Genomic DNA, 18,440 nt, shown 5'->3' with positions numbered 1-18,440 from the left:
GGAAGGCAGGGCGGGTTAAACATCTGGAACTGCGGTCACCTTTTCCTGTTAAACATGCTTTTACTGCTAACCCGCCAGGAACGCTGTGAATCACAGCAAGGCAGCGGCTATTCCACCCAGCTAGGATCGCACTGCTCTGCTTCCCCACACCCTGCACCCCAGACAGAGCTTCAGGCAGCTGAACAGCCGAGAGAACATTCGAGCACTACGGCTTCCTCACATTGGAGGTAGCTGTGTACTTGCAGTAAGTCAGATTCCCTGACAAAGAGGAAAAATGCGTCTTTCTCAAGCTGTTCCCAACCTTTCCACTGCAAACGCCCCTGAGGACAGGTGAGCTGGCAGGGCCCCGGGAAAGCTACCAAACAAGCTGGGCGGGCTGCTTCTGAAGAGCCTTTTCTCGTAAAGCATGCTGCCTGGGACAGTCCTGACAGCCTGGCCTTGGTGGCCTTGGCAGCTACTCTGTGTGCTGGAAGCTGCTCGAGGCATCTGAGTTCTCATCTAAGACTCACAGCTTGGCACAGAAACGTGCAGGCTCTGGGAAATGACTCGAACCGGTCAGTCACTCAGAAGTTCCAGTCCAGCCAAAGACCAAGACCTCAGCGACGGCAGCTCGGCACCGAGACCAGCACCTGCCTGTGGGTGTTTCGCCTCCTGGGACTACCCTCCGCCCCCGCAAAAAAAACCTGGCCTGTCATGGGTGCACTGCTGATGCATCATTTCAGTTCTAGCAGAACAGCAACTGACAGCAAGAAAAGGAATAGCAATCAGAAAACTGTGAGTCAGCCCCGGCTCCACCTCCTGCTACCTGCGTGCTCTCAGACAAGATGCAATCCCCGACTTTCCCCTTCCTCCACATCTAGAAAAAGAGGGTGTTAGGATGAGTCCCCAGCAGTGCTGACGCACCATCTTGAGGCACCGGTTCAAGAATGTATGTGGGCTTCGCCAGCTACCTTACTATTTTTGTTTAAAAAATATATGATTTCAAATAATGAGAGGTTTGCAATGTTTTCCTATCTGAGATCAACGTAATTTAAAGGACCAGGTGACCTGGAAGAGGTCCAGGCATCTTCGTGGCCGAGCTCTGACTGACATCTCTTTCCAGGTCGAGGGGTGTCTAGGCTGGCATGTCCCCAGCCCCTGCCTCGGGACACCCACAGCGGGACAGCCCAGGCCTCCAGCTGCACCTGTGCAGGCAGCAGGTGACCTGTGCCAGCCACCGCCCAGCGCGGGACACGGGAGGTCCAGAAACACCCGGCACGTGCCGGGTCCTAGAGGAGGCCCACAGGCCACAGCGTCTGGGGTTGCCAGACCACAGCAGCAGCGGACCGTGGTTCCCAAGAGGACGGAAAGAGGACGTGGTTCTCCCGGAAGCAAAGGAGAGGGGGGGTCTCGGTGGGCACAGGGGTGCCCCTCCCTGGAGGCTCCCTGCGCCGTTACTGACCTATGTGCGCGAGGGCCGCGGGGCCTGCGAGCGCGGCGGCGGGGCTCCCTCCCGGGTGAGATGAGGTGGAAGATGCGGAGGAGGAGGTGGACGAGCCCTGACCGGCCTGGCCGAGCCAGGGCTGGACGCTGGGATGGCTCTGCAGCGGGGTGGAGGCGAGTCGCACGGGTCGCCGTAAAGAGCCCTCGTCTTCTGAGGCAGACGACGTGTCTGTGGTTAAAATAACGAGGACAGGCATGATGTGGGGGGTGCCCTCGAGGGGCAGAGGGCCCACACTGGCCCGGGCCCGGGCCCTGCACCGGCACTGCTGCCCCCAGAAGTGGAGAAGGGCCTGCATCTGACGGACCGTAAGACCCAGGGGCCGCTTGGGAACCTGGTTTCGCCCGGGCTCCCCCAGAGGCCTCGGCGCACACGCCCAACCCCAGGGAGGCCAGGCTCACTTCCCCAGGCACCGAGGGGGCCCAGACCATCACTGCATCCTCAGGGGAGGTGACTGAGCTCAGAAAAGAACGCTTTCCCAAGACAAGCGCCTCAGGTGCCAGCATCCGCATGAGGTCGGGTTCCACCCCGTCGGCACGACCACGCGTCGTCACGTCACGGGCTTCACAGGCGTTAGGAAGGGCTTCGAAAACGGGGTAGTGTCTACACGTATGCGTAGAAACAATCTGACAGCCATTCCTAAGACTTTTTCAACAATATACACGTTTTCTTCCTGGCCACCCCGTGGTGTATGGCGTTCCCGGGCCAGGGATCAGATTAGCTGCCACTGTGACCCAAGCCGCACGTGCAGCAGTGCTGGATCCTTAACACACCGTGACAGGCCAGGGATCAAACCTGTGCCCCAGCGCTCCCAAGAGGCCGCCGATCCCACCGCGCCACAGCGGGGACTGCTAAACTTTTTTTCTAAATGAGGAAGCATCACCAGAAGACCATGTTATCTTGTGAATCTGGTGTCAGACCAAGGACACGTGTCATGTTGTGTGACTTAAATAACACGGACGGACAGATACACAGACACGCAGCCTCGTGTTCTCAGAGCCTCGACAGGCCTCACGAGGAAATGCCAAGCGCACGTCCTGAGGAGAAACGCCACCGAAGGTTTTCTTGTCCAGTGGTAACCACAGCAACACAACTGAAAACCCGTCCAAACAGCCTAGAGTCTCCTACCTCAGACCTGGTGACCGTGAAGTAAATCATAGTGAGAGATGCAAGAGCCATCTCACAACTCTGAATCAGGGGAGCGCTCTCACTGCACGAGCACTTACGCGGGCTCTGCTCTTTACTGAAAGACACGAATGCATCTTTTAAATTCAAATCCACACAGACGTCCTGTAGGAAGCAAGCCTCTGCTGGGTCAGGGCCACGCTGGGTCTGTGCCCGGGGAGCCCCGGCTGAGCAGTGCCTCGTGCATGTGCAGGTGCTTGTGTGTGTGTGCACGTGAGCGAGTGCACACACGCACACGCTCGCACACACTCTTTACTCCTCCACCCCAGCACGAAACCTCACCAGGCCCCCGGGCCCTGCCCAGTACCTGGGGGGGTGTAGGCCTCCGCGGACGCAGGCGCCAGGGCAGAGCGCCTCTTGGACGGCATTGGCATCTTCCTCTCTCTGTATTTGGCCAGCGCTGCCTGCACAGCCTCCGTGTGAACATCTGTACAGAAGGAACAACAGCAAAACACACGTTACAGGACCCCTTGTGAAGTAACAAAACTACGGCTCACGTTCTTACTTGTTTCCACCGCATGTGAAGGGAACACAACCTTGGCTTACAGGCGGGTCCCACACACTGAACCTAGATTTCTACAAATATTCCTTCCTTGTGGACTTGACTTTGCAGATATTTTCAGATTCAAATCAAGAAGAAGACGATCCCCACGCTGAAAAGAAGATGACCCCGTGTGCTCCGGCAGGGGTCCCCGCAGCGCTCCCCGCAGCGCTTAGACTCTGGGTCAGGCAGAGCCACAGGAGGAACGCTGGGTCAGCGTCTAGGCGGCTGCTCTAGCACCGCGCCCAGGACAGGCACACAGCTCTCTCTGCAGGCACGCTGCCCGGGCCATGGGGCACAGCGCGTCTGTGGTGAGCAAGAGAGACCAAGGGGAGAGGGGCCTGCTGGTCTCAGCCCATCGTCCCCTCTGGGAACCCAGATGCTGACGAGGGAGGAGACAAGACGAGACCAAGGAAGCGAGGGAAACCGCCGGGCCCGAACCCGAATGGAGGTGTCTGCATGAGCACACACGGCGCTTGTCTTTAACTGGCACGTCTGGCCTCTGTCCACTAAAAGCGTCTGGACATGATGCCCAGCCCGAGAGCAGTGAGCCTCGCTACCACCAGAAGGTCTTCACATTCCACCCTGGCTGCCAGCCCCCTGAGAAAAGGTGATTCCGGGGTGGGGGCAGGAGACACAGAGGAACCTGCAGCAGCGCCTCCTAACAGCCCACAAGCACACGCCCAACAGCCCGGGCGTCCGGGGCAGAGCTGGAGACGCTCGCCATGGCCAAGGACAGGGCAGTTTGAACCTCACCAGGTACAAATGCAAGAAGGGACCAAACACCGGCTATGATGCTAAAAACAAGACAAAGGAAAGGAAGGGAGGGGAGACCGGAAGTGAAATTAACTGGCTGCCAAGGGAAGACGCCAGGGACCCCACCTGCGGTCATTTGGAAAATAAGCGCGTGCGTGGAAAGAACCCGCACGTGCCTGGCTCCCTCCACCGTGCGCTGAGTGAGCACAGGTTTCTCTCCATAGCAGTCCAGCCACTGAAGGAAGGATGACAGAGCTGGATTCACCATTGTGCCAGCCTAACAAACATCATCATGCATCTGCCAGCTTCCCAAGGAAGAGAGAGCATCCGGCCTGCTGCACCCCCGTGGAAGGACACAGACCCTACCCGGCCCGCTGGAGCCTAGGGAGCGCGGAGCTCAGGGCTATACTCAGAGGGCCACCAGACCACCTGCCATGTGTCCATCTTATCTGGATCCTGGGACCAAGCAAACAGTTTTTTAAAAGCCACATGAACACTGGCGGTATTTGATCCTAAGGAATTACTGCAAATTATTTCATGATAATGGTTTTATCTTTTAGAAATACAGGCATTCTTTTCAGATACAGAGACTGAGGATATGATGGCATCTACATGAAATAACATGGTCTCTGGAATCTGCTTCAAAGTCCCTGGGGAGGGGAGAAAGCAGGGGGCTGGTGACAAACCCAAGACTGAGTGTGGTGGGGGTGGCGGGAGCCAGACAGCAAGGCCAGGGGCTCATCACAGGATCAAGTCCATGTGTCCAAATTTTTCTCCAACAAGACCTCTTTAAAGCATTTAGAAACCTTACAGTAAAATGGTTTATAGGGTGCTGATCAGGAAAGATAAAAAATTCACACCTAGGTGTATTAAAATGAAATTTATAGGAAGTTCTCCTGTAGCTCAGGATCTCGTGTTGCTGTGGCGCAGGTCACAACAGCACGCGGTGCAGGGAAGATCCCTGGACCGGGAACTTCCACATGTTTTGGGTGCAGCAAAAAAGTTTTTTTAAACATCAAAGAGAGTAATAAGACAATTCTAAAAGCTTCCGGGAAAAAAAAAAAAAAAGAAGTGTAAATCAACTTAAAGGACCAAGAAACACACTGACTTTACTCAATAGTCACCACTAGACACAAGACAACGCAGCTGAAGGAAAAAAGTGTTGAACCTAGAGTTACATAAGCCAATTATCTCTTTTTTTTTTTTTTTTTTTTTTTTTGTCATTTGTCTTTTTTGTTGTTGTTGTTGCTATTTCTTGGGCCGCTCCCGCAGCATATGGAGGTTCCCAGGCTAGGGGTTGAATCGGAGCTGTAGCCACCGGCCTACGCCAGAGCCACAGCAACGCCGGATCGTTAACCCACTGAGCAAGGGCAGGGATTGGACCCTCAACCTCATGGTTCCTAGTCAGATTCGTTAACCACTGCGCCACCACGGGAACTCCTCATTTTTTTTTTTTTTTTTTTTTTTTTTTGGCCATGCCCACAGCATGCAGAAGTTCCCAGGCAGGGATTGAACATGCACCACAGTTGTGACCCAAGCCACAGCAGTGACAACGCCAGATCCTTAACCTGATGAGCCACCAGGGAACTCCTAGCCAAATAACCATTTAAACTTGAGGGTCTAATAAGAACATTCCCAGACATACAACCAAAAACATCCATGGAAGACAGTGCTCAGGAGTGGGAGCCAGACCCAGGAGTCCTTACAACAGAGCTGGCTGTGACCGCGGACACACACTTCAACTTCACTGCTGACTCAGAAACAGACAAAACCTAAACACAGATGAGACAGCGGAGACTAAAAATCTCGGCAATATCAACACTAGACAGTATAAAACAACAGACCCAAGAAGCGCGACAAACCCCACCACGAGGAACGAAGACAACCACACCAAGACTCAGCCCAACCAAATCACTCAAAGCCAGTGAAGGAGAAAAATCTTAAAAGTGCCGGGGGGAAAAAGACACAGTACCTGCAAGGAAACAAGGGTGAGGGCAGGCGTGGAGAAATAACACAGCCGATGTGAGCAATTACTGCTAAGCTGCCGTCACTGAGAGGGCAAGGCCTTGCCGTACAGAGGCAAATGCAGCAGGAGACTAGGACAGAGCCCAGAAAGTCACACACGCACGTGCAGCTGCTTTTAGACAAAGAAGCAAAGGCAATGCTTCTCAACAAACGCAAGCGACGATGGGATTCCCAAGCTCGAAACACTAAGTCTGGGGCCATAGCTTAAACTCATAGGAAAATTAACTAAAATCTAAACCATAGACCTAAAGATAAAACCTAAAACTATAAAAATCTTTTTGACCTTAGGTTTAGAAAAGATTTCTTTTAAAAAAATTTTTAAATGTTATGGTTGCACCCGCGGCACGTGGAAGTTCCTGGGCCAGGGACGGAATCTGAGCCACAGCTGCACCCTACACCACAGGTACAGCAATGCCGCATACTCTAACCCACTGCACCGGCCAGGGATCGAACCCGCCCTTATGCAGCAACCCAAGTGCAGTTGGATTCTTAACCCACTGTGCCACAGCAGGAACTCCTGGCAAAGACTTCTTTGATACAAGAACGAAAGCACTCCTCATGAAAAGCTGATTCGCTGGACTTCATTAAAATCAAAAATTTCTGCTACAAGAGCCATTCTAAGAAAATGCAAAAGCCACACAAAGCCTTGGAGAAAAGAAGAGCAAAGCACATTTCTGATAAAGGCCTTATTTTCAGAAAGTAAAAGAAGAACCAGACACAGATCACAAGGGCAGCACACCGGTCATCAGTGTCCGTCACACGGAGAGGAAGCGGGGGGAACAGAGGAGGAGGCCAGGCAGGGACGGGACGCCTCCACGACCCCTCTGGTGGAGCACAGGACCAAAGGCGACACCACTCAGTGAGCCGCCCATCTCGGGGTCAGGGAGTTAAGGTCACGTTTCCTTTTGCTCTTAGACCTGGTGTAATAGCCTGTATGACATGCATCATTTATGTAATCAGAAAAGAAACTATCATCAGTGCAATGAAGTTTTTGATGTATATTAAGTTGGTAAGAAATTATCTGATCAAAATTTTTTCAAATCACTTCAACACACTCCCATGTTGACACAATAATATTTAACATTTTAATATTCTTTTTAGATATTAAGACAAAAATGGCCATTTCTTCATCACTAAGTTTTTCTTTACATAAAGTTTACCGAAAGAGCTTAAATATAAAGGAAATAATTCAATCAAACGATGGTGAAAATACTGTTAAACAGGAGTTCCCATCGTGGCTCAGTGGTTAACGAATCCAACTAGGAACCGTGAGGTTGCAGGTTCAATCCCTGGCCTCACTCAGTGGGTCAAGGATCTGGCATTGCCGTGAGCTGTGGTTTAGATCACAGACACGGCTCAGATCTGGCGTTGCTGTGGCTCTGGTGTAGTCCGGTGGCTACAGCTCCTATCAGACCCCTAGCCTGGGAACCTCCATGTGCTGTGAGAGCAGCCCTGGAAAAGACAGAAAGACAAAAAAAAAAAAAAAAAAAAAAAAAAGAAAAGAAAATATTGTTAAACAGGTGAAAGAATATTAAAAAATTATCAATATGTTATCTATAACCGAAAACATGATTTTTTTCAATAGGTGGTCTGGTAATTCAAATAAAATGCCGGAGAAAAATTTAAATATTTATAAAAGCACTGAAAGAGTTGCAGAAATCTAATTAGAAGGAAATCTCCAAAATTAGAGAATGAAAAAAATACTAAACTAGGAAAGCTGGTCCCTAAGGCATAAAACCACCAACACCCACCCAAAGCTCTAGGTGGAGAAATGGACACAAATATCTGCAGAAACTAAGCTAGTGGGGAAGGAAGGACTCGCTTTCTCCTGAGATTACTGTAAGCATCCCGAGTGCAATTACACTACATTAAAACATGCTGAATTATGTCAAAGTTATATCTTTTCTTAAAAAACATGATTCGGTCAATTATCACTCAAGTGAAAAGAATTTCACAGCAGAGACACATGTCCAAGCTGAGCCTGTAGGTCTCTGGTCCCTACCTGACCTGAAGCGCTCATCCCGTGTATTGCTGGGCCGTGGCTTCTGCGGTCTGAGTGCGGGCGCCGTGGAGGGTGCGGGCCCAGGGAGTCTGCTCTCTGCTTGGAGGGATGGGTCTGCTCCTGAAACACGATTTACAGGAATGTTTTGGGTAAACATTTTGCTTTCCCAATAATGGAAAAACCCATGTAAAACGGCCCCCGCTCTCCCACACTGCTACACAGCCCCCACCGCACACCAGGACCAAGCACGTGCCCCCCTCCACCCCCCAGAAGACCCTGAGCCTGGGGCAGGGATGGAGTCGGCGAGGCCCACTTCCAGCCCCCTCCACCCAGGGCCGGCCCAACCTGTCCTCATGGCACAGCACACACAGCCCTTGTGAAATGGCCAGCGTCTCTTTTCTTGGCACTGTCCATGGTGTCAGCAAACCCAGCAGGCAAGAGCCCACAAAGCCACACCAAGGGTGTCGCCAGCTGCCCTCAGGCACAGGTGGAAAAGAAGCAGGGCAGGAGAGGAGCGAGAGGCTCGGAGGCCTCAGGTGCTGACAGCCTCTGCCCACGACACCTGCAGGTGTGGGGTCTTCACGCTCCATCGCAGGCCCACAGGCTCTCACATCCACGGCCCCAAACACAGGCCTTGTGACCGTGTGATGAGTAAAGGAACAGTGGACAAGCACAGGCCATGAAACAGAGTCCCTGATATTGTCTGAATCCTAACTTGCTGGTGTTTAAGAATAGCACGAAACAAAGCCTTCAGTTGGGTTTCATCGAAATAACCTGCTTAAGAAGTTCCCCCTGTGGCTCAGCGGTTGGCGAATCCGACTAGGAACCATGAGGCTGTGGGTTCAATCCATGGCCTCGTTCAGTGGGTTAAGGATCCCGCATCGCCGTGAGCTATGGTGCAGATCACAGGTGCAGCTTGGATCCTGCGTTGCTGTGGCCCTGGTGTAGGCTGACAGCTACAGCTCTGATTGGACCCCTAGCCTGGGAACCTCCACACGCCATGGCAGCGGCCCTAGAAATGGCAAAAAAAAAAAAAAAAAAAAAAAGACAATAATAATAATAATCTGCCTAATTTTAGCCTTTGTTTCAAGACATTTCATAACCATGGCCAGCAGGGACTCCAGCCCCACAGCTTCCCCAGCCCTTGTCAGTGCCTGAAAATCAGCAGCCTATCCCCACTTGAGCCAGTTAGGTCGTGACCTCTGATGGACCCGGTATGGCAGAAGGGACGCTGGGTGACTTCTAAGGCCAGTCATGAAAGGCCCCCCAGCCCCTCAGTTCTCTGTGATGACACATTGAGAGGACAGGAGTTGGAGGCCACGGGGCCCAGTGCTCTGCTGCCTGAGACTCCCAGCACTTACCCCACGGCTGTGACCGAGGAGCCCCCATCCCCTGGGACACAGGCTCTGGTTCCAGGGACAGGGAGCTGCTGCCCTCAGAGCTTGGCCAACCTGCAGGTTTATGGGCAGAACAGATGCTGCTGCCACAGTTTTAAGCACCACATTTTGGGTGTTGGGCATACAGTGGACAGAACACCCTCCCTGGAAGCCAAGGCTTAGCTCTTCAAAATGTGAACGTATTCACACACACATATGTATCCATGCATAAACGTGTGTAACATACAGCAGTGCCGGTCAGCTCTGTTTGTGGCGTCTTGTTTCTTGTCACTGGACAAAATTTCTTTCAAGTCCATAATGGAGAATATACAGAGTCTTACGCATCATGGACTAGAAACAGGCCTGTTGCAGGGTAACGCGTGCGCCTACGGACATGCTCACACTTACACATCCAAATGGTGCTTTTACTGAGAGCCGTTCATTTATCCAGCAAAGATAACAAACCCCACGGGAAATAACTGGATGAAAGAGCAGGTCTATTTTTAATTTTAACAGATACCCAGAGATAACTTCTCAGAAAGGTTGGAGCAATTGGCACTCCCACCATGTGCCACTACCCCACACCTCTGTCAGCACTGCATGTCACAAGCTTCAGAATTTTGCCCATCTGATAGGAGAAAAATGGTTCACTAATTTGCATTTCCATGTCTCCCCGTGAGGCCGAACATACTTTAATGTTTACTGCCCATCTGTATGTCCTCTTCTTTGAATTTCTGCTAACTCTATCCAGCTAAAGAGCCCCCAGAGGGCCTGCAGGAAGCCCTGGTCAGCTGGAGGCACCGCTTGGGCTGCATACACCTCCCAGGGCCCCGGCCGGCTCGTCGCGGTTCAGCCACTCCGCAATGCTTTCCTTCATCGGGAGCCATGCACACTGCTTTGCTTTTCCAGGTCTCCTATCCCCACTCAAAGGTTTGCTCCTGAATTTCACAGTATTTTCTAATTACAAACATATTTAGAGCTTTAATCCTTCTGAAGTTTATGTTCACTAGTTACAGAAAGAAGAGTCCCACTGCTGCCTCCACAGGGAGGGTGCCGGTTAATTAAGTAAACCCTCCCTCCTTTGAATTCTCCTGAATCATTTCTTTTCTTTTCTTTTTAGGGCCACACCCATGGCATATGGAGGTTCCCAGGAGAGGGATCCAATCGGAGCCATAGCTGCCGGCCTACACCACAGCCGCAGCAACACAGGGTCCAAGCCACATCTGCGAGCTACACCACAGCTCACAGCAACACCAGATGCTTAACCCATGGAGCGAGGCCAGGGATCAAACGCGCAACCTCCTGGTTCCTCGTCGGATTCGCTTCCACTGCGCCGCCACGACGGGAACTCCTTGAAATCACCTCTCGGTGCCCCTCCCTCCCAGGCCCTCCACCAACACGCTCCTGCTGGGACCCTCAGCGGCACACAATCAGGCCTGACACCCTGAAGGCCAGTCCTTTCTCACTGCTATTCTTAAAAATGTACTGGCTACGCTCAGAATTTTTCTTCTTCAAGTGGGTTATTATTCCAATGCCAGGTTTGGGGTAGGGATAACCAGCCATGGCTATCCAGACTGAACTGCATCTTAGTCACATGTTAATTTGGGAAGTAGTTCTGGAATATTAAATTTTTCCATTTAAGATATTTGTTTATTTTAGGTTCTTGGTTACTTTTTTCAAATAGATTGTATGATCCTAACATAGGTTCTGTGGCTTTCTTGCTAAATGTCCCAAAAACATTTGACAGAGAGTTCCTGCTGTGGTGACAAACCCGACTAGGATCCATGAGGATGCGAGTTCAACCCCTGGCCTCGCTCAGTGGGTTAAAGGATCCGGTGTGGCCATGAGCTGTGGTGTAGGTCGCAGACATGGCTCGGATCCTACGTTGCTATGGCTGGGGCGTAGGCCAGCGGCTATAGCTCTGACTCAATCCCTAGCCTGGGAACATCCATATGCCACAGATGCGGCCCCAAAAAGAATTAAAAAAAATTTTTTTGACAGTTTATTGCCATTACGAATATGAGTTGTTTCATTAACAGAAATATGGCCAAAAAGCTATTGATTCCTGCATATTCGTCTTCTATCCATATTTGCATATTTGATACTTACATGTGTCTTACTAATTCGAATGGTTAAGTAAGCAGTCACCTAGATTTTAAGGGTGTAAAATAATAGCACCTGGAAGAGAAGCTGACGGTCTATGCTAACACCCCTCTGCCCTGTGCCCACGGGGATGCACAACAAGCACCCCTGGCCCTGCTCAGAGCAAAAATGCAATGGCCTGCAAGCACCCAGCTGGACAGCTGCTGTGAGTGTCAGGCAAATGGACGTCACGACGCTTGTGACAGTTTCCTCCAGTCTCAGTGTGCGTTTCTATTTTATTTTGGACGAATGAATGTCGGCATACAGAGTCTCTTCAGCCTTCTTCTTACTGATTTACTACAAAATATATCATACCGACATAGGCAGAGTAAAACTTGTGTTCAGTTTACAGACTATTTTATAGGAAAAAATACAGAACCACTGTGCTAGTTAAGAAACAAACACTCAACTGCCTTAGAGCTCCCGGGGCCCCTCCAGCCTCACTTCACAAGGAAACGGCGCGCTCACCTCCGGGCAGACCGCCTCCCTCCCTGCCAGTCTTTACCAGCTATGACAAGGTCGCAAACGGCAGTGCGGCATTATTTTAGTTTTACTGCATATATTCTCATGTGATCATTTAGTTTCATTGGTTATAATCTCTCGTGATCGTTCAGTTCCACTGGTCACACTCCCGGGGGGTCGTTCAGTTCCACTGGTCACACTCCCGGGGGGTCGTTCAGTTCCACTGGTCACACTCCCGGGCGGTCGTTCAGTTCCACTGGTCACACTCCCGGGCGGTCGTTCAGTTCCACTGGTCACACTTTCGGGTGGTCGTTCAGTTCCACTGGGTACACTCCCGGGCGGTCGTTCAGTTCCACTGGTCACACTTTCGGGCGGTCGTTCAGTTCCACTGGGTACACTCCCGGGGGGTCGTTCAGTTCCACTGGGTACACTCCCGGGGGGTCGTTCAGTTCCACTGGTCACACTCCCGGGCGGTCGTTCAGTTCCACTGGGTACACTCCCGGGTGGTCGTTCAGTTCCACTGGTCACACTCCCGGGGGGTCGTTCAGTTCCACTGGTCACACTCCCGGGCGGTCGTTCAGTTCCACTGGTCACACTCTCGGGTGGTCGTTCAGTTCCACTGGTCACACTCCCGGGTGGTCGTTCAGTTCCACTGGTCACACTCTCGGGTGGTCGTTCAGTTCCACTGGTCACACTCCCGGGTGGTCGTTCACTTCCAATGGGTACACTCCCGGGGGGTCGTTCAGTTCCACTGGGTACACTCCCGGGCGGTCGTTCAGTTCCACTGGTCACACTCTCGGGTGGTCGTTCAGTTCCACTGGTCACACTCCCGGGTGGTCGTTCACTTCCAATGGGTACACTCCCGGGGGGTCGTTCAGTCCCACTGGGTACACTCCCGGGCGGTCGTTCAGTTCCACTGGTCACACTCTCGGGTGGTCGTTCAGTTCCACTGGTCACACTCCCTGGTGGTCATTCAGTTCCACTGGTCACACTCCCGGGTGGTCGTTCACTTCCAATGGGTACACTCCCGGGGGGTCGTTCAGTTCCACTGGTCACACTCCCGGGGGGTCGTTCAGTCCCACTGGGTACACTCCTGGGTGGTCGTTCAGTTCCACTGGTCACACTCCCGGGCGGTCGTTCAGTTCCACTGGTCACACTCCCGGGCGGTCGTTCAGTTCCACTGGTCACACTCTCGGGCGGTCGTTCAGTTCCACTGGTCACACTCCCGGGCGGTCGTTCAGTTCCACTGGTCACACTCTCGGGCGGTCGTTCAGTTCCACTGGTCACACTCCCGGGTGGTCGTTCACTTCCAATGGGTACACTCCCGGGGGGTCGTTCAGTCCCACTGGGTACACTCCCGGGCGGTCGTTCAGTTCCACTGGTCACACTCTCGGGCGGTCGTTCAGTTCCACTGGTCACACTCCCGGGCGGTCGTTCAGTTCCACTGGTCACACTCCCGGGTGGTCATTCAGTTCCACTGGTCACACTCCCGGGTGGTCGTTCAGTTCCACTGGTCACACTTTCGGGTGGTCGTTCAGTTCCACTGGTCACACTCCCGGGTGGTCGTTCAGTTCCACTGGTCACACTCCCGGGTGGTCGTTCACTTCCAATGGGTACACTCCCGGGTGGTCGTTCAGTTCCACTGGTCACACTCCCGGGGGGTCGTTCGGTTCCACTGGTCACACTTTCGGGTGGTCGTTCGGTTCCACTGGGTACACTCCCGGGGGGTCGTTCGGTTCCACTGGTCACACTCCCGGGGGGTCGTTCGGTTCCACTGGTCACACTCCCGGGGGGTCGTTCAGTTCCACTGGTCACACTCCCGGGCGGTCGTTCAGTTCCACTGGTCACACTTTCGGGTGGTCGTTCAGTTCCACTGGTCACACTCCCGGGCGGTCGTTCAGTTCCACTGGTCACACTTTCGGGTGGTCGTTCAGTTCCACTGGTCACACTCCCGGGCGGTCGTTCAGTTCCACTGGTCACACTCCCGGGCGGTCGTTCAGTTCCACTGGGTACACTCCCGGGCGGTCGTTCAGTTCCACTGGTCACACTCCCGGGCGGTCGTTCAGTTCCACTGGTCACACTCCCGGGTGGTCGTTCAGTTCCACTGGTCACACTCCCGGGTGGTCGTTCAGTTCCACTGGTCACACTCCCGGGTGGTCGTTCACTTCCAATGGGTACACTCCCGGGGGGTCGTTCAGTCCCACTGGGTACACTCCCGGGTGGTCGTTCAGTTCCACTGGTCACACTCTCGGGTGGTCGTTCAGTTCCACTGGTCACACTCCCGGGCGGTCGTTCAGTTCCACTGGGTACACTCCCGGGCGGTCGTTCAGTTCCACTGGGTACACTCCCGGGGGGTCGTTCAGTTCCACTGGTCACACTTTCGGGTGGTCGTTCAGTTCCACTGGGTACACTCCCGGGCGGTCGTTCAGTTCCACTGGTCACACTTTCGGGCGGTCGTTCAGTTCCACTGGGTACACTCCCGGGGGGTCGTTCAGTTCCACTGGTCACACTTTCGGGTGGTCGTTCAGTTCCACTGGTCACACTCCCGGGGGGTCGTTCAGTTCCACTGGTCACACTCCCGGGCGGTCGTTCAGTTCCACTGGTCACACTCCCGGGCGGTCGTTCAGTTCCACTGGGTACACTCCCGGGTGGTCGTTCAGTTCCACTGGGTACACTCCCGGGCGGTCGTTCAGTCCACTGGTCACACTCCCGGGCGGTCGTTCAGTTCCACTGGTCACACTCCCGGGGGGTCGTTCAGTTCCACTGGTCACACTCTCGGGTGGTCGTTCAGTTCCACTGGTCACACTCCCAGGGGGTCGTTCAGTTCCACTGGGTACACTCCCGGGGGGTCGTTCAGTTTTACTGGTCATACTCTCAGGTAATTGTTTCTGTCACCCCCCATTATGTTTATGAGAGGCATCGTTGCTGATACGTGTACATTCGGCTGATGGACATTTCAGCACTTGTCAGTTGCGGAAGAAGCATTCTGTGTACAGAACAAGAACGAGGTGTGGGCAGGCAGGGTTTCTGCCTGAGGGCGAGCCACATCCTCTCCACCCTGCCAGGGCCCACGACCCTGCTGGCACACTCCCGTCTGACCCTCTCCAACAACCCAAGGGACCTGTGGTTCAGTCTGTGCCTCTCTGACCACCCCCAAGGTGAAGTATTTTTGTTTCCTTGCTGACTATTAGGGTTTCCTCTAATGAGATACTTATTCAAGTCTTCAGCCCATTTTTTTGTTTTGTTTTGTTTTTGTCTTTTGTCTTTTTAGGGCCACACCCATGGCACATGGCGGTTCCCAGGCTAGGAGTCGAATTGGAGCTACAGCTGCCAGCCTACACCACAGCCACAGCCACACAGGATCCAAGCAATGTCTTGACCTACACCACAGCTCCATGGCAACGCTGGACCCTAACCCACTGAGCGAGGCCAGGGATGGAACCCGCAAGTTCGCGGTTCCTAGTCGGATTCATTTCCGCTGCACCATGGCGGGAACTCCTCAAGTCTTTAGCCCATTTTTATATTGGCCTTTAAAACAATCATGTTGAGGGACTTTCTGGGTATTTAAGGTTGAAATTCATTAAAATTAAGTGAAAAGTTCAGCCTCCCAGGCACACTACTACAAGTACTCAGTAGCCACACGTGGCTAGTGGTCAGCGTCCTGGACAAGGCAGTGACAGACTGCATGCACTGTGGCACAAGGCTCTGGTGGATGGTGCTGCTTTACAAGGCTCTGGATACTGGCCCTTTTTCCATTACTTGTGTTACGATTATCTTCTTTCACTGTGCTTTTTTTTTTTTAACGGTCACACCTGCAGCATGTGGGAGTTCCCACCCTAGGTTTCAAATCAGAGTTGCAGCTGCCAGCCAACATCAGAGCCACAGCAACCCGGGATACGAGCTGTGTCTACAACCTACACACAGTTTACAGGGGCTAGGGATCAAACCTGTGTCCTCATACATACCAGTTGGGTTCGTTACTGCTGATTCACAATGGGAACTCCAAGACAAAATTCTTAATTTTAACACTCCAATTTATAGCTTTTCCTTCACAGTTGCCGCTTTTTGGCACCTTTAGGGGCTTAAGAAATCCTTCTTATCTAGTGGTGGTGAGAGTTTTCCTATATGATCTTCCAAAGGTGCTATTACAGTTTTTGCCTTTCAGTTAGGCCTTTAATATCATGGAGCTGGATTTTGTGTCCAGTGTCATGTGTCTCACACATGGATAAGGAACTGTGCCAGCACCGTGACCTGTGACACCCACCCACCAAAAGCCAGGTGTCCACAGAGGTACGTGTCTGTCTGGGCTCCATGTTCTGCTCGGCCAACCCAGCTGTCTACCCTTGTGCCGAACCAGGCTGTCTTAATGACGACAGCGGATGTCAACTCTTCATAGCCTAGTTGGCAAATCCTCCCACCTTGTTCTATTTTATCATGTTTTGAATCCCTTTAAACTTGTCTATAAAATTTTAAATTAGCTTATTAGATTCCACTCCCAAAATCTCTGTTGAAACATTGATGGGCTGACTCTAAACATCAGCCTAAGGTGGGAAGAACTGATATCCTTGTAATATTTGTTCCAAACCTAAGAAAGGAAATGCCCCTTGTTAAAAATCACCATAAAAATAATCATGATCTGTGGCCACAAAAGGAAATTATACCTATTTGGGAATGACGCTTGTACCAAACCGGAGCTACACATTATAATGTCTGTCTTTGGACTTCACAGTTCAGGAGTAGACACATTATTTGCCCAGCTCTTCCTAATAGAATACAAAACAAACCAACGTGAAACCAAAATCAATTTTAAATCAGTGTCATGAGATGTGTATTGACCTTACCTTGAATGAGTGGTGCATAACGTGCAAGCAGCTTTGCCCTCTTCTTTTCATATCCCTTTTGAGTGATGTCACCTAAAACAACAATGAAAAAATAGAATTACATTTCTTCTAAAGTTCCAAATTTTCATTCCTAATGGAAAGTCTGGAAACATTTACGTCCTTCACCTGATGACTGGGTAAACAAAGCATGATGTGCCCACACAACGGAATGCTCCTCAGCAGCAAAAGGGAACACATGACGGATAAACACAGCCGTCTGGAAAGACCTCACCCAATACTGCTAAGTGAAAGGAGCCAGGCTTAAAAGGCTACACACTGAATTATCCCATTTGCACAACCTCCTGGGACAGGTATGACCACAGGGACAGGAAGCACAGTGGTTGCCGGCGACAGGGTAGAAGGAACACGGACCACAAAGGGGCAGAAGAATTTTGGAGGCAGAGGAAATGATTCCACATTTTGATTGCGGTGGTGGTGCCACAATTGCATGCATGTCACGAATTCACAGAACCACACACCAGAAAGGGTGACTCCTACTTTCTACGAATAACACTTCAGTTTTGAAAACTGACAGGCATCCCCTACGAGCACGTCGGAATTGCAGACTCTGCGGCCACACCCCAGATGGACAGAATCCAAGACTGCATTTTTTTTTTTTTTTTTTTTTTTACTTTTTTAGGGCTGCACTCACAGCATATGGAGGGTCCCAGGCCAGGGGTTGAAAGAGCTACAGCCACTGGCCTAAACCAGAGCCACAGCAACGCAGGATCAGAGCCTTGTCTGTGACCTACACCACAGCTCACAGCAACGCCAGATCCTTAACCCATTGAGCAAGGCCAGGGATCGAACCCGCAACCTCATGGACCCTAGTCGGGTCTGCCAACCGCTGGGCCACGAAGGGAACTCCCCAAATCTGCATTTTACCAAGATCCTCAAGTGCCTCTGTGCTGGCTGTGGAAGTACTGCTCTAAGGGCCTGCAGGAAACCAGCCCTCGCAGGCCGAGGGGTGTCCCTGGCCAGGGCACGGGGACAGGACTGCTGTTCTGCTAAAATGTTGTAAAGAAGAACAACCTGAAAATGCGTTAACCCACCCAGGAACAAGGCAGGAAACATGTCTGCAGGGAAACGCTTCTCAGTGTAAGCAAGAGCTGGTTTCCTGGACAACTCGGGGTGGCTCTGGGACGTTTTGGAGACTTTATTTTGTAGAAATATATATTACAGTTTCCGCTGGTATCTTGTTCTTTGGGTGAAGTGTCTTCAACAGAAAGCTTTCAGTGTTTTGCAAGCCCTCCTGGGACCCCCCCTCCCCTGCTCCTCTTTCCCTGCCACCCACCTGCTGCAAACAAGCAAGCAAAGCAGTGAGCTGGGAATGAGACGGCACGGGCTGCCAGCACTTACCGAGGGTTTCACCAAGGGTTTCCTGCAGATAAACTCTGATTTGTTGTCCAAAGACCAATACTTCTGAGTGTCTGGCATCCAGACCACGCTTCACCGAAAGCCTCTGGGTAGACGGTGATGTGCCTCCTACAGAAGAGGAGCCTGGGGGCTTCCAGGTCCTGCTCCGTCCGCCCTCGGCTTAGAGCCTCTGCTCTGACCCGCTCACCAGCCAGGCCCCTCCCCAGAGAGCCGG

At 52.1% G+C, this 18,440-nt stretch overlaps 1 protein-coding gene across 50 annotated transcripts in view; it reads right to left on the bottom strand.

Moving 5' to 3' along the window:
* The window catches only part of DIP2A (disco interacting protein 2 homolog A), a 103,781-nt gene that overhangs the window by 64,277 nt on the left and 21,064 nt on the right, over window positions 1-18,440 (bottom strand). For 24 of the 50 annotated variants that reach the window (XM_084992421.1, XM_084992407.1, XM_084992422.1 and 21 more), the window contains 4 exons: window positions 16,811-16,882; window positions 7,990-8,109; window positions 2,973-3,092; window positions 1,442-1,651 (listed from right to left, as the gene is read on the bottom strand). In XM_084992421.1, coding sequence (XP_084848547.1) covers window positions 1,442-1,651; window positions 2,973-3,039 — 277 coding nt within the window. In that variant the 5' untranslated portion in view covers window positions 3,040-3,092; window positions 7,990-8,109; window positions 16,811-16,882. The remainder of the gene's footprint in view (window positions 1-1,441; window positions 1,652-2,972; window positions 3,093-7,989; window positions 8,110-16,810; window positions 16,883-18,440) is intronic. The other 26 variants (XM_084992408.1, XM_084992402.1, XM_084992405.1 and 23 more) reach the window with 3 other exon arrangements.

The sequence above is a fragment of the Sus scrofa genome, chromosome 13 (genome assembly GCF_054392235.1).
Source record: "Sus scrofa isolate SSC_HxYL_T2T_F1_AM1 chromosome 13, Sscrofa_HxYL_maternal_Yorkshire_Landrace_v2.0, whole genome shotgun sequence".
Taxonomy (NCBI): domain Eukaryota; kingdom Metazoa; phylum Chordata; class Mammalia; order Artiodactyla; family Suidae; genus Sus; species Sus scrofa.
This window is presented reverse-complemented; position numbering and strand designations above follow the sequence as displayed.